General features: G+C 43.4%; 1 protein-coding gene across 1 annotated transcript in view; it reads right to left on the reverse strand.

Annotated features, from left to right (window-relative positions):
- Window positions 1–2535: 2535 nt before the first annotated feature.
- efcc1 (EF-hand and coiled-coil domain containing 1) overlaps window positions 2536–16855 on the reverse strand; it is a 95700-nt gene continuing 81380 nt past the window's right edge. Inside the window, exon 7 of the mRNA XM_043707980.2 lies at window positions 2536–6210. Coding sequence (XP_043563915.2) covers window positions 6077–6210 — 134 coding nt within the window. The 3' untranslated portion in view covers window positions 2536–6076. The remainder of the gene's footprint in view (window positions 6211–16855) is intronic.

Genomic DNA, 16855 nt, shown 5'->3' on the forward strand with positions numbered 1-16855 from the left:
AATCTACTGCCCTCCTGTATGTAAACATATCAGAGGGTTTTTCTCATTAAAGTGCATCATGGAAAAAAATGGCAGTTGTAAGAAGATCTTCAGGCCTTCCTCTGCTTCACAAGAAATCAAGGCAATTCAGTCAATTTGATATGAAAAACTATATAGATTGAAAAACCATTTGGAGAACTCCATGCCAAGCAGACTGCAAAGTATTTATGCAGTACCTTAAGGAGACAAAAACGATATTTGGTATGCTTTTTCTCAGAGACTTAAGATTCTTTATATTTCTGTGAAGTCCATTCTTCTGTAGACTGCAGGTAACCAGAATCTAATTCCCATTAACAGTGGAACAACTCGCATGCATATCAAAGAGGCTGCGTTCCCTCTTGGTTTCAGCATGGGAGAGGAGCCAGTTAGGTTTCCAAAGAAGACTTACATTTTGAAGGGCTAGACTGCCATAAATGAGTTAGACGATTCCTTAGCCATCCAAAGATTTGAGGAGCCTATGAGAAGTCAGCTTCATCTCAGGAGGTTCATAATATTTGCAGGAGCAAATAGGCTCACAGATAACTTGCAAAAATGTTAAGAAAACATAGGTAAAAGCTTTGTGTCCTCTGTGAGTGCGAACAGTGAGAAAAGCAAGTATTGTTTTTTGTAAGCGATTCCACTGGATAGGAAACATGGAACAACAAAAGCACCCATCTTCTTGCTCAATATTATAATGGGATGACCAGTTATAAGGGACGAAGATTTCTCTTAGCCTCCAGCGTGGTTGGTGAGAGGAGATAGTTGCCTAATGATCTGAGAACGTTAAATAAATCAAAAAAATGTCCTCAGCTTCCAAGTATCAACAATGCACAGAAAGATTTCTTTGATCCAACATTTCTTCTGTGATTTTCCAATCCAGGCTGTCAAAGAAATGTGCACCAATCTACCACTGTTGGAGTAGAGTTTTTTTAAATTAATTCATGAGATATGGGGATTACTGGCTAGGCCAGCAATTATTACCCAGAAGGCAGTTCAGAGTCAACCCAATTGCTGTGGATCTGGAGTCACACTTAGGTTTTGGCTTTTATGACAATCAGCAGTGGTTACATGATTGCCACTGACAAACATTTTATTTCAGACTTTTACTGAATTCCAATTTCACCATCTACTTTGACGGGATTCAAAACCATGTCCCCAAAATATTAACCTGAAGTTCTGCATCACTAGACCAGTGACATTACCACTATGCCAGAGAGAATATGGCTCTGTTCTATGGCATGACCTGCTGCATTCAGCTAAGTGTTCAAAGGTCCAGTCCTTTAATGAATGTCAGTAAGTGGGTGAGTGAGTGAATGGTTATTTGGGTAAATTGATCAGGTGGGTGAAGTGGTATGGGTGAGATGAGAAAGGTGGTTAGGTGAATAAGTAGGTAGTTGGGCTAGGGTATTTAGGTGGTATGGGCATAGTCAGATCTGGTTGGGGGTCATTAAGTCCAGTTGGGATAGTTGGGTCTAATTGGAGAGGTAGTCGGGTAGTATTGGTAGACAGGTGTTGGTGGGAGTATGGGTGGTGGTTGGTTGGGTCAGATTTGGTTGGGGCTGTCTTTGAGTTTGAAAGGGTGATTGGGGAGTTCAGGGATGATTGGGTTTAGTCTGGTCAGGAGTTAGTTGGATCTGGTCACAGTGGTGATTGGGAGGTTCAGGAGAGTATTTGGGTGTTAAACTAGGCTTTAACTGGTCTCACATTTTCTGGCTTATATAGTTTCTCTAAATTATACAATTTAAATAATTAATCAGAATAAACGTAGTCTATCTGCATTATTTCCTAAACCGAACTGTATTATGCATTCTCTTGGGTTTAGAGACCCAGTGATCTTGGGAGTCCCATTGTCATTGAATCATTGAATCCCCATAGTGTGGAAGCAGGCTGTTTGGCCCATTTAGTCCATACTGACCCTCTATAGAGCATCCCATCCATATAACCACCACCACTTCCCCCCAAACACAAAATCCTGCATTTCCCTGGCTAACCTACCTAGCCTGCACATTGCTGGACACTATGGGCAATTTAGCGTGGCCAATTCACTTAATCTGCACATCTTTGGACTGTGGGAGGAAACTGGAGCACCCAAAGGAAACTCACATAGACACAAGGAGAATGTGCAAACTCCACACAGACAGTCACTTGAGGGTGGTGTTAAATCTGGGTCCCTGGTGCTGTGAGGCAGCAGTGCTAACTACTGAGCCACCATGCCACCCCATGTCCTGTAAATATATTCTAGAACACCATTCATTTTAGCGACAGCTCCAGGCATCGAACATGAACCAAGAGTGGTTGAGACACTAAAGCACTCAGATTATTGTTTTAACTTTTCTGTGTAGGGTGTGCAGAGCATTTGATGTGCTGATGCACATAACACAATTACTTCTAAATCAATAATAATTTAATAATTAATGCCATTGTCCCACCCTCTTCCCCCCCCCCCCCGCAAACCCCTCCCACCCACCAACCCACAACATGCCTCGAGCTGCCTGTAATAGCAGAGCATTCTCTAAAATCCTAACCCTCCCCTTTTGGTGGGACTGCTATTGGGAAGCCCATTTGCACCCTTCAGTTACTGGTTCTCTAACTCAATTTAAATACCATGTTCTCCAATGACATTGTGCAATCTTGGTGAAGGGCCTATTTGGTACAATAGTGTCTACTGAAGGTTTCCATGAGTAATTTCTCTCATTTGCAGATTCCTATTGAACAAGTGAGTTTGAGAGTGTGCTGGCAGACTGAACTTCTTTAAAAAATGCCATTCATTCACACAGGTGGATAGAAAATCATGGAACTGAACTTGAAAGGTTAACACTGTTTCTTTCTCCACAGATGCTGCCTGATGTATTGAATGTTTCCAGCCAAATTCTGTTTTACTCCATCAGTAAAATCCAGCCCATACTTACTTAGAATCATCGAAACACTATAGTGTGGAAGTAGGCCATTCGACCCATTTAGTCATTATTGAACCCCTAAACAGGATCCCACCCAATACCTGTAACCCCACATTTACCATGACTGATCTACCTGGCTTGCACATCCTGGAGAATATGGGAAAATTTAGCATGGCCAATCCACGTAATCTGCACATCTTTGGACTGTGGGAAAAAAACTGGAGCAACCTAGGCACGACAAGAATGTGCAAACTCTACATAGAGAGTCACCTGGGGCTGGAATCAAACCCGGGTCACTGATGCTGTGAGACAGTAGTGCTAATCACTGAGCCCAATTAGTGTGTATCAAAAAGTAGTCAAACATTAAAGGTAGGGTATAGAAACTGAATTTCTTCTTTGGCCCACTTACAGATCAAATGAACACAACGCATCCTTTCCAAGCGAGAAGCCCAGACATCAGCCTGATATTAGGTTTCAGACCATCTTAACATTGTTGTTGGGAGTTGGTGGGCATATGTTGTACTTGAGAAGAAGCTCATCCACTACCAATGGATCAATTTAAAGCCACATGCCTCACAGGTAGTGACTCTGAGGTAAGTCACAGGAGTGTGGTGGGGAGTTGAAGCTGTGGATAGAACAATAGGAAGATGGATGAAAGAAAGCTAGCAGCAATCTTGGCAGTGCTGCAAAGCACTCTTGCTTCTGCTGGTTTTACAACTGCCTGCGAAAAGATTACTGTGCCAAACGGCAGCTCAATATCCTAGAACGGTCCTTGTTTTAATTTCCTTATTAGTACATGCACGGACCTTAATGCTAATCTTAGGTAGCTGGTTTATACACCTGAAAAACGAGTGAACCAAAAATGGTTTGGAAGATGCTTTGGAGCACAGGATATTGGTCCCTGAAACTGGCCTTGTGTGCATCCACATTTTGGCTGCAAAACAGGCAAACCAATGGCTATATTCTACCTAATTACATAAACTTTAGCACCTTTCTTCCTGAAGACAGCAAGAGTATAAAGTGTGGCTGTCAATAAAACATTTAAAAGAAGGAAAACATAGAAAGGGAGTTGGAAAATAAAAAGGATAACAAGCAAACAATGCTATTGACAGCATGCTGATTTTTCACAGTTATCTTATTGAGCGCAGTCACCATGACATATTGCAGCATCTTGCATGAAATTACCTGAACTTATTCCATTGAAAATAAATCCATTTATTCTATTGTTTGGAAAGTGATATTGGAGATGTCTAATGTGTCTATCATATTTCAATTGTCATTTCTGTTGTCTATGGAGACTGGATTGGGATCTTGCCACAACAACCAATACTCACTGCAAACAATAATCCAACACGACAGCGAAAATAAAAGCTGTTGCATTTATTTTAAAAGTCAAACATATAAAATAAAAAGCTTGTTATGTTCTGCCTCACTCTCAAAGTGCAAGGCAGATAATGCAGTTGGCAATGTATCTGCCCATCTTCTCTGATGTGAATGTATAGCACAGACTTAATTTGTACATGTGTCTTGAGATTTGATTGGTAATGCACACAAAACAGCTGCCACTTTGCACATACAAACTACTCCCTCCAACATTCTTAAGCCTTGTCTATGTTTTCAACCCAGGACTTTCTACTTCAGATTTCCTCTTAGTTAATACAAATCCTATAATGTACAGCCTTCACACATACTCCTGAAGGATACCGTAGCATATACTGGTCCAAATTCAGGACAAGCCAACTAATTGTTAGTTAATTTTCTTGATAAACGTTGGGCTTTGTGAATGTCTGAACATATTTTTGTAAGCAATCAGGTGGACCATTCACTGTTTCATCTGGAGAATTAAACCACAAACACAGCCAAGCACCCACAAGCTTTAGTGTTAAGTAGAACCAAGCGGTCACCCTGGAGCCAGTTACAGCTATTGTTTGTTGCCAAAATAATACTGTCAGGGCAACCTGCCATGAGCTGCATTGTTTGGAGGAAGAAATTATGGCTGTGCCTTGATGCTTGGTTATTCACACCAACAGTCACAAAGCTCCCTTCATTTTTTGACAAATTCACAGCAAGCAGGGAAAAGTGTCAGGAGCATCAGTGCAGTATAGAGTTGTTAAATAATTTCAGCTCCAGAGATCACATCATACTGATGTGGTGCCAATAAATTTAACTTTAGCTTGGCTACCAGAACCAATAGAAATAACTGGTAGAATCAAAATTGTGGCTTGGAGTTGCTTTATTCTGCTTATAAACTGCAAATGTTAGTTGCAGCTACTTAAAAGCATCTGAATAAGCAGGTCGTTCTGCTATAATGCATATTTTGTTAATGTGAATTCGCTATAACACTGTTGACAAATTGAGGGCACTTTCCAAAACACAAACGTTTAAAGTGTGTATTGGTTATAATATGATTCTGGCCCCGTAAGTTTAAATGGTGCTGCTATTATGCAATTTTCTTACAATATGGGCTTGCATGAGAATGGAACCACTGTGTTATAGTAGAACTGACTATTGCTAAATCAGAGCAATGCCATTCTTTAAACTTTTCAGATTTGTTTCCTTCCATAATATGGCAAAGGAATAAATATATATATTTATATACAATGCTGTAAAATAACAATTGGACTATTAGCAGTTACCTGATATTTAAAAAAACAAATTCTTCAGTTTTGACTGATACATGCCAATAATGTACCTAGATTATGGCTGCAGCATTTCATTTCAGAGCTGCCTTTCTATCCATAGTTACTTCTACTGCACTGACTTATGTCACATGGCCTAATCCATTAAATCTAATGTGGCACGTTTTATTATAAATTCTACCCAACATTGAGGTCTTCCTTATTTTAATACTTCTATGGTTCACATAATACTATTGAAAGACACAAGCATTTCTGTTGAACCACTGCATTTGTCAAATGCAATTTCATGAATAAATCTTCAGTACTTGGTTCTTCAAATAGTAAAGATTAACAGTTAAGGAACTAACACCATATAGTGTCTGTCTACTGAAGCAAATTATTTTAGATGATAAGTTTAACATTGTGTTAAGTAAGGCACCACATGTCATTTTAACAAATTTGCAGAGAGTACAGGAATTATAGATATACAGGAAATGTTTGAAGTGCTCGATGATCAAAAAGGAAAAGCCAGTCTGCAGGTCATCAGCATGATATAAGCAGTGGATTCACCAGGGATTGGTGACTCTGAGCATTTTCCAAAGGCTTTCCAGACAGAAGCTCACAGGCAGCAAGTTCACGATACAGGGCATTCAATACCTCCAGGATGTGAGCTTTTCCTGCAAGAAATAACCAATTATAAGACATTTTTTGTTGAAAAAGTTTATCAGTTTTCTCCCTTCTCAGATCTGCCCACCATCTGTATTATTTTCCTCACATCAGGAGACTGCTCAGGTTTTCCTTTCACAGATTTTCATAATCACAATGAAAATTCTTCCAAATTGACTGACTGTGGGGGTGGAGAAGGATGTGGTTAGATGCGAACACACAACCAAAACCAAAAAGATTTCATGGTGGAAGAAGCCCAAGAGACAATTTTATTGAAAATTAAAATTCAAAGTTCAGGAGTTGCTTTACAACCAGCTCTTCTTTAAGTTATAATGCATCTGATTCCATGCCATGATTTATTTTAGTGGTGTAATGGAACAGGTATTTTACATACAGCAAAGTCCTATAAATAACATTGACATGAACAACTAATTATCTTCGATGATTTCAATATTCCCATGTCCCTCCTTGGTCTCTATGCTCAGAATTCATTTACCCAGCTGTCCTCCATAAATCTCATGCAATTCATCTCCATAGACATTGTCCTTATTATGGAAAACTGCTCTAGTGGTACACCACTCCTCAAATAAAGGAGATTTGTGGTACAGTGGTAGCATCCCTACCTCTGAACTAGAAGCTCTGGGTTCAAGTCCCAGCTCTGGATGCGATGACCACAATGTGGCCAAACAAGTTAATGATCAATCTTTTTGATGTGCCCATGGCAGCCATTAAGAGAAGGAGAATTTACTGGTCACTTATGTGCTAGCCGCAATCAAATGGCCTCTTCACATTAAAGAACTGTAGGTTCAGGCTCGTCCATGAGCAAATGTCGTTTTTGTTCTGAGGGTTACCATGCAATCTAGGATATTGAACTTTTGTGAAAAGCCCCAAGTCTCTTTGACTTCCAGTTGTTTATTTCCTTATTTCTAGATTTTTATTTCCCTTTCAAAGGCCACCTCAAAACTTACTTTTTTGACCATAAGTTTGATAATTTCTCTTCATATGCCTTCTTTGCTTCCTGGAATTTATTGGATGTTTTTTCTACAGACAATGCTAGAAATTTTTTTAATCATCTGTTTCTTGACCAGAACGTTGTGAAAGTATTTTGCTTGTCATTAATTTGTGTTCCTGGCTCTTTAGTACCCAGTTCAGCCATGAGGTCAGATAGTGCTTTTGTTTAGCATCTCATTTGAAAGGTGATTGCCTCCAATAATGTGGCATTCCATGTTTCCTGCTTATCCGCGCACACTAATCTAAATTATAAACTCAATCTTTGAATATAAAAATACAATCTTCTGAGGTCAAGACGATGCCATGCATGAATAGGCAAATGATGTTATGTTTTAAATATTGGCTAGAGCATTTGCACCTACAGAAGAACCTCGATTATCCAAAGACTCGATTATCCGAATAAAATACTCCCCGCCTGTGTCGATCAGATAATCGAGGTTCCTCTGTATTCATATTATTTCACAATTAGTTCTTTGTATAATTGGAACCACGTGGATCTCATTGACAATGACATCCTTGATGAAGGTTGTTAACCTAGGCCAATCAGGAAGCCCTAGCTGACTAAAATAAATAGTTGATTTAAAATATTGTGGCTAAGTACAATGTGATACATTCTGAACCTTTTCAGTGATTAATGCAGCTAATATCTGAAGTTATCCAACTATACTGTTACATAATATTGCCAAGCCTTTCCTCTTGTGTCAAAATTACATGTCTTTACCAGTGTTCATGTATATTTAAATTCTGCTGGTAAGATTGCATGAAAAATAAACAATTTATTGTGCATAAAACACTGTGTTCTCTTATTAATTATGATTTGGCAGTCATCCTAAATAAAAATACTGTTGAAAAAAAAATAAACAGTGGATTTGTCTTTCACTGTGTCTCAAAAAACCCCAGAAAATGTACCCAGGAGATTTACATCTATTATCTTTCACTGCGTCTCACACATGCAAACAAAATATAACCAGGAGATTTAGAGTCTCCTCAGTTAGAGCAAAAAAAATAACCAGGAGGAAAAAAAAGTGGATAATCTACTCAGTTTAGGGAACTGACTCTGAAAGAAGAACAGAAGAATATAAACAGTAGATTTGGGGGGTGGTATGGTGGTTCAGTGGTTAGCATTGCTGTCTCACAGCACCAGGGACCTGGGTTTGATCCCAGCCTTGGGTGACTCTCTGTGTGGAGTTTGCAAATCCTCCCCAAGTCTACGTGGGTTTCCTCAGGATGCTCTGGTTTCTTCCTAACAATCCAAATATATACTGGCTAGATGGATTGGCCATGAGAGTTACAGGGATAGGGGTGGGTCTGTGTGGGATGCTCTGTGGAGGGGCAGTGTGGACCTGATGGGCTGAATGGCCTATTTCCACACTGCAGGAATCCTATGATTTTTATTAATAAATAAATAAATAAACAGTGGATTTAGAATCTCCTTAGTTCAGGGGTCTGACTCCAAGCTGGCTGGCAACAGCCGGTGTACTGTACACAATTAAATAAAGGGTGACTTAGTGATGGATACCCACCGCTGTGCAGTTACTTCAGTAGTGATGGGAGAAAACAGCACATGCCTAAAGAATATTCATTCACAATAATCATCTTGGAGTTGGGGTAAGCATTTCTGGAATCATGCCTTCATTTGGGAAGCTTGACTTGTTTGATCCTGTCGTTGAAGACTGGGCCCAGTCAAGCAGAAAGCACAATCCAAACATTGAAGGTAGGCTTAAAGAAGCTGCCTATAGCATCACTAATACCAAACTGTCCCAGTTCCTGTTCGATTATAGGACCATCCCTCACGCACAACAGAGATAGCTCCAGCAGAGTTACTGATGGGGAGAAGACTCTGTACCAGATTAAACCTAATATTCCCAGGTGTGGGGCAGGGAAGGTGAAATGGCGGCTGGAACACCAATGCCCACCACATGCCTCCTCTAAGTGAGAGAGATAATTTAGGGATTAAGTTTGATGGAAATGGTCCAGTATAGGTACGAGGCAAGGTTGGTGCAAGGTCAGGTCCCATGAGTTACAAAGTTTGAGCAGGTGAGGTGGTCTTGAACAAACATGTGGATCACCTGAAAACTGTTACCTCGCAAACGGGGTAGCAGCAAAACAAATCTGCCCCCTCTGAACCAGCCCGTGTGAAAGTGGCCCAGGGTAGTCCTGTCAGTACGCGGGGCGAGTGGGAGCTGAGTGGTCCATGACCAGCCTGGAGGTAAGCAGGCCTGGGGAGGGTCGGTCAGTACGCAGGGCGGCCAGAGACCGGAAGGCTGACGACTGTCCGCAGGAAGGCTAGCCAAGGACGGTCTGATCAATATGTGGTGTGGACGGGTGTCAGGTGTCTTTTATATAGTTATATTGGGTCTGTGTTCTATGCACTGTTTCTCATTTGATTGCACTGTCTTGTCGGTGTTTGTTACTGATATCTTTGTGATAAATGGAAGTGGGATTTGAGGTTTGTCCTCACCTCCCTGAAAATTGGTTAAACATTGGGGTTTGGGGTTTGGCTTTGCTGCTCTTTCCCCTGTATATAGTGGTTTTTTTGTGAACTGCTTTCTGTTTATTGTTAACTGTATTTCATACTGTTCAATAAAAAAAACAGGAGATTTGGAATCTCCTCAGTTTAAGGGACTGACTCTGCACTGGCCGGGCCACAGTCAGTGTGTTACTGCTGCTTTGGGTTTCTGCATTTTTTTTGGCAAAACCTGATTCCTGAACTGACTGAATTATATTTGTTAACTGGTATTCCTTTTTTATTGAAGACTGATTTCTAAACTGCCTGATTTACACAGTTAATGTGTTTCAGGTGTAACTCAGTTCTCATTAGGGAGCTGTTGTTTCACTGGCTGCCTGTGTTACTCTTTTCTCTTTTACTTTAAGAAAAGGACTATGTTGATTTTGTGGTAGGGCTTAGCCCTTGCATTCTGGCTTTCTTTGTTTTAGTGTTTGGACTGAACCCTTGTGAGAAAATATAATCTTTCCAGGTGAGCTGGTCCTGTATGGGTAGGCCTAGCCCTTTGTGGTTGACTAGGCCTCTGTAAAGACTGAAAGCCTGTGTGTGTACTGGGAGGTGAGCAATTTTGCTGTGTCCTGGAGTGGACCTGTGAGTTAACTGTGCCTTTACAATGTACTGTGTTCCTGTGAGTGGGTCTGGTGCTTTGGATGGACCAAGCCTCTGTGGAGACTGAACACCTGTGTGTGCTGTGGACACTGCCTTGGAGTGGACCAAACACTGGTGTGTTAACTGCAGCTTCACAGTGTACTGTGTTCCTGTGAGTGGGCCTGGTTCTCTATGGATGGTAAAACAGACCTCTCCCTCACTGAGGACGAACGATCAGTCCTCAGCAAAGGACTCGCCTTCGTCCCCCTCCGTCCACGCATCAATGAATTTAATACATGCTGTGACATCGAACAATTCTTCCGTCGCCTCCGCCTCCGAGCTTACTTTCACAATCAGGACTCCTGCCCACCTTCCGAGGACCACTTTGCCCACCTCCAACAGAATGCATCCACCTGGACACTCTGCGCTGGCCTAATACCTGCCCTCGACCTCTTCATTTCCAACTGCCGCTGGGACATTAACTGCCTCAACCTGTCGACCCCACTCCAACCTCTCACCCTCAACGCACATCCCTCCAATCCCTCTGCTCCAATCCTGACCTCACCATCAAGCCAGCGGATAAAAGGGGCGCAGTGGTGGTCTGGCGCACTAACCTCTACATCGCTGAAGCCAAACGCCAACTCGAGGACACCTCTTCCTACCGCCCCCTTGACCATGACCCCACCCCCATCACCAAACCATCATCTCCCAGACCATACAGAACCTCATCACCTCAGGAGATCTCCCACCCACAGCTTCCAACCTCATAGTCCGGGAACCCCGCACTGCCCGGTTCTACCTCCTTCCCAAGATCCACAAGCCTGACCACCCTGGCCGACCCGTTGTCTCAGCATGCTCCTGCCCCACTGAACTCATCTCTACCTACCTAGACACTGTCCTATCCCCCCTAGTCCAGGAACTCCCCACATACGTTCGAGACACCACCCACGCCCTCCACCTCCTCCAAGACTTCCGTTTCCCCGGCCCCCAACGCCTCATCTTCACCATGGATATCCAATCCCTCTACACCTCCATCCGCCATGACCAGGGCCTCCAAGCCCGTCCGTTTTTTCCTCTCCAGACGTTCCCAACAGTACCCTTCCACCGATACTCTCATTCGTTTGGCCAAACTGGTCCTCACCCTTAACAATTTCTCCTTTGAATCCTCCCACTTCCTCCAGACCAAAGGGGTAGCCATGGGCACACGTATGGGCCCCAGCTATGCCTGTCTCTTTGTTGGCTACGTAGAGCAGTTGATCTTCCGTAATTACACCGGCACCACTCCCCACCTCTTCCTCCGCTACATTGATGATTGCATTGGCGCCACCTCGTGCTCCCGCGAGGAGGTTGAGCAATTCATCAACTTCACCAACACATTCCACCCTGACCATAAATTTACCTGGACCATCTCTGACACCTCCCTCCCCTTCCTGGACCTCTCCATCTCCATCAGTGACGACCGACTTGACACTGACATTTTCTACAAACCCACCGACTCTCACAGCTGCCTGGATTACACCTCTTCCCACCCTATCTCTTGCAAAAATGCCATCCCGTATTCCCAATTCCTCCGCCTCCTCCGTATCTGCTCCCAGGAGGACCAGTTCCACCATAGAACACACCAGATGGCCTCCTTCTTTAGAGACCGCAATTTCCCTTCCCACATGGTTAAAGATGCCCTCCAACACATCTCGTCCACATCCCGCACCTCCGCCCTCAGACCCAACCCCTCCAACCGCAACAAGGACAGAACGCCCCTGGTGCTCACCTTCCACCCTACCAACCTTCGCATAAACCAAATCATCCGCTGACATTTCCGCCACCTACAAACAGACCCTACCACCAGGGATATATTTCCCTCCCCACCCCTCTCCGCCTTCCGCAAAGACTGTTCCCTCCGTGACTACCTGGTCAGGTCCACGCCCCCCTACGACCCACCCTCCCATCCTGGCACTTTCCCCTGCCACCGCAGGAACTGTAAAACCTGTGCCCACACCACCTCCCTCACCTCCATCCAAGGCCCTAAAGGAGCCTTCCACATCCATCAAAGTTTTACCTGCACATCCACTAATATCATTTATTGTATCCGTTGCTCCCGATGCAGTCTCCTCTACATTGGGGAGACTGGGCGCCTCCTAGCAGAGCGCTTTAGGGAACATCTCCGAGACACCCACACCAATCAACCAAACCGCCCCGTGGCCCAACATTTCAACTCCCCTCTCCCACTCTGCCGAGGATATGGAGGTGCTTGGCCTCCTCCACCGCCGCTCCCTCACCACCAGACACATGGAAGAAGAACGCCTCATCTTCCGCCTCGGTCAGTATGTGGGTTGGGCAGAGCCTGGCAACTGATAGTGTGCTCACAGAAAAGCTGGTAAAAGGCAGGCCAGTCAGTACGCAGAGAGGCTGAGCCAGGTGGCTGATGGCAGCCCGTACGCAGGGAGGCTGGGAACCAGGCAGCTGATGGCTAGTCCATAGGAAAGCTATGGACCAGGCGAGAGGATCGGTCAGTACGCAGGGTGGCTGGGTGTTGTAAGGAAAGCAGGTTGGGGATGGTTTGGTTAGTACACGGGGCGGCCGGGAGCCGGTGGCACGCGTCCGTCCTGGAGGAGAGTGGGTTGGGGAGGGTCAGTCAGCACGCAGGGCGGTCGGAGACTGGAAGGCCAACCACCAGCCTGTAGGAAAGCTGCCCAGGGTAATCCGATCTGTACACAGGGTGACTGGGAGCTGGGTGGTTGATGACCAGCCTGGAGGAAAGCAGGCCTGGGGAGGGTCAGTCAGTACGCAGGGTGGCCAGAGGCAGGAAGGCTAGCCAAGGACGGTCTGATCAGTATGTGGTGCGGACAGGTGCCCGATGTCTTTTTTTATATATAGCTATATTGGGTCTGTGTTCTATGCACTGTTTCTCATTTGACTGCAATGTCTTGTCTGTGTTTGTTACTGTTATCTTTGTGATAAATGGAAGTGGGATTTGAGGATTGTCGTCATCTCCCTGAAAACTGGTTGAACGGTGGAGTTTGGGGTTTGGCTTTGCTGTACTTTCCCCTGTACATAGTGTTTTTTTTTTGTGAACTGCTGTTTTCTGTTTATTGTTAACTGTGTATTTTTTTTTACTATTTAATAAAATATTAAAAAAAAGACTTAGAATCCCTTCAGTTCAGGGGACTGACTTAGAATTGGCTGGCCACAGGCAGTGTACTGTACACACGTAAACAAAGGGTGACTTGGTGAGGGAAACAAATTTAAACAGGGGATGGCTGGCTACAGCCAGTGGCACTGCTGGTTTTATTTCTTTGCCTTGGGAGGCTGGCTTTTCAGCTGGCTAGTTGCAACCAGTAGTATGATTATCTTGGAGAAGGTGTGGGAGTGGAAGAAGCAATTTGGTGATGAGACTTATTCTTTGTTCCACAGTCAGCTGTTGGGTCTGAACTTCTTACCTGCCCTACCTCAATTACTAGGCATGTACTGAACCGCTGTGGTGGGCCCAACCTCAGTAGGCCGATTCGTTGTATAGGGGCTAGGCCTCCGGGTGCAGATTGTGATGAAGTGTGGGAGCCGGACCTCCATGTGTGCCCTGCCAATGGGAGGAGGAATTCCTGTCGGGAGCAAACGCTGCTGACTGAAGCAGGTTCCCATTTGGGAAGTGGATTCTGGGTCAGCTGTCAGACTATGGGAGTGGACTGCCTCATGCGTGGACTCTGCCCCTTGTGGTTTGCACTGTATCCTTGTGTACATTGTGTTTGCGCTGTACCTTGTAGGTTGTAACTGAATTGTGTTTCCGTGTGTACGTTGCATTTTGTGTATCTCTGGGGAGAGTTAATTTCGCTGGGTGTACTGGCGTGTGGGTTTCCTTTTATGTGCTGTTTTTTGGCTGTTTCTGTGTGCTTTTATTTGGAGGATTGTGATGTGGTTTATCTTGGTTCTGTGTACTGCTTTTTCTGTTAGTTATAGGGGGCCTTGAGGCATTTGTTTTTGAGACCTTGTTCCTTTGTTTTACTGTTAACTGTTAGTGTGTCATGTGTATTGTCAATTTGTACAATGCTGAATTAAAAAAAAAAAAAATACAGGATTTAGAATCTCCTCAGTCCACGGGACTGACTCCCAGCTGGCTGGTCACAGCCAGTGTGCTCTGCACAAGTAAATTAGGGGTGACTTGGTGATAGGATACCAACCTCTGAGCAGTCATTTCACTCTGCTTGGCAAATTATTACATGAAAATTCAAAGTTTAAAAAATCACACCACCAGGTTAATATCCAACAGGTTTATTTGGAAGCACTAGCTTTTGAGGTGCTGCCTCTTCAGGTAGTTGTGGAGCAGGACCATAAGAGACACAGAATTTATAGCAAAATAGTTTACAGTGTCTTTGTGTGTATTATGTCCTGTTCCACAACCACTTGATGAAGAGGCAGCACCTTGGTGTTGTGTAATTTTTAACTGTCCACCCCAGCCCAACACTGGTTCCTCCACATCATGAAAATTCAAGATTTGATAAGCAAGATGTGGCACTAAGATGACAAAATGAGCAAAGAAAGACATAGAGGAAGCTAAAAATTAGTTGGTTGAGCTTGTATTCAGGATTTCCTTCAATCTGAGTTTCCAAACTCAGTTATCAGCAGTCAATCTTCCACACTTCTTAAGGAATGTTTCAAGAACACTTTTTTTTTGGCAGAAGCTAAGAAGTGGTCTTTGTCTCAGGGACTGGAGATGATGTATGGATTGTGGAGCCTAAATAGGGTGCAGATGTGGCAAGACCAGTGCCAGAAAAAAAAAATACACTGAAATATATTAAAAGGAAGTTTAAAGAATACAATGACATGTTATGGCTGTTTTGCATGCATTACTGTTTTACAATTAAACTGGATAAACCAGCAATGGAGGACAAAGAATGGGAATGTTGTTGACTTACTAGTCAAAACTATGGATGACAATCTCAGTAAAATCTGCTTTATGTTAACCTGAATACTTTTTAAAAAATGCCATTACATAACATCCTGTCTGACTGAATAGTTCTGCAGCTGTTTATGTACTTGAAGTAATCCTGGAATGCAAGACATAAAATCCATTAATCTTCCATAGATGTTGTGCTGCAGAACAAAAGTCTCTCCTTTTACTATTGTATAGTATACTAACTGCATTCTAGGATCATGGAATCACAAAGCACAAAAGGAGGCCATTCAGTCTGCCATGCCTGTGCTGGTTGTTTGGTACAACTGCCCATCAATCTCATCGCTGCTCCTTCTTCAAAAATGCTGTACTCATTTTCTCCAAGTATTTATTCAATTATCCTTTGTATGTTACTATGGAATGACTTCCACCCTTTCAGGTAATGCCTTCCAGAGCACAAATAGTTTGTGTGCTGGAATTTACTAGCTCTCTGGAGATGGGCTAGGAGGCCTCACTTACAGTAGGTTGATGGTGTTGAGAGGAGACTCCAACGTTTTTATCACTAGCAGGACCCTCAGCAACATGGATACCCACAATGCAGCCAATTAAGTGGCCTAGTATCAGTCTCCTCTCATCCTACAGGCATTTTAGCTGTGTTGGGAGGTGCTGCCATCATGTGGTGAGACTGTTTGTTAAAGCCTGGTGTCTCCCAGTGGATTCCCAAGAATCACTTTTATGGCTGTTTTATGGACTACAGTGGGCCTCCCTGCAATAATGGGCCACATTAGATGCTGTCACTGGAGGTTGCAGTGCTCAAATCTCTGAGACCCGCCTGGACTTGGCATGTTGAGTAAAACAATCTTATTTGAACTGAGCATCTCAATATTGGGCTGCCCTCTTCCTTCTGCAGTCTCAGCTGTATCCAACTCCATTAGTGAAAAGTTTTGAGGGTGCAAAGTTCCAGCAGCCTGATTAGGCCACTATCTCTAGAAGAGGAGCAGATCTTCTTAATTACATAGTCTTTTCATTGTACATCACCAGTAAATGCCTCCCTGTGTCCCACTGCTTCCAGCATGGCGTAAAGTTTTACTTTCAGGACTGGAAACGTGACTACCTGTCTTCTGAAAAGATTCCAGCACTTGTGCTGAAAAATGTTTCCTCATGTCACCTCAGGTTCTTTGTTAGTTAATTTAAGTTTGTGTTCTCTGGTGACTGGCTTTTCTATCACTAGGAATAATTTTCCCTACAGTATTTATGATATCTAAATCCTTCATGATTTTAACAACTCTGCTGCATGTCCTTGTATCCTGTGCTCCAAGGAGATTGACACTAAATGCTTCAGTCACTCCTCAAAACTGAAAAACCACATTTTTGTTTTCAAAAAAATTCTTTCATGGAATGCGGTGTCGCTGGCTGGGCCAACATTTTGCCCATCCCTAGTTGCTCCTGTGAAGTTGGTGGTCAGCTGCCTTCTTGAACTGCTGCTGTCCATTTGTTATAGAGATACCAACAATGCTTTTAGGGAGGGATTTCCAGGCTTTTTTCTTTGCTAAGCTTATAGTAAATCATTTCTGGACCCTCTCTATGGTCTTAATTTCCTGAAAATAAATTTACCATTTTCTTTTCCTCAATTTGTTAATGGAATGTGAGCATCACTGACAAGAAC

This window comes from Chiloscyllium plagiosum, unplaced genomic scaffold, assembly GCF_037043375.1.
Source record: "Chiloscyllium plagiosum isolate Xiang-an unplaced genomic scaffold, Cpla_swu_hap1 HiC_scaffold_14, whole genome shotgun sequence".
Lineage (NCBI taxonomy): Eukaryota > Metazoa > Chordata > Chondrichthyes > Orectolobiformes > Hemiscylliidae > Chiloscyllium > Chiloscyllium plagiosum.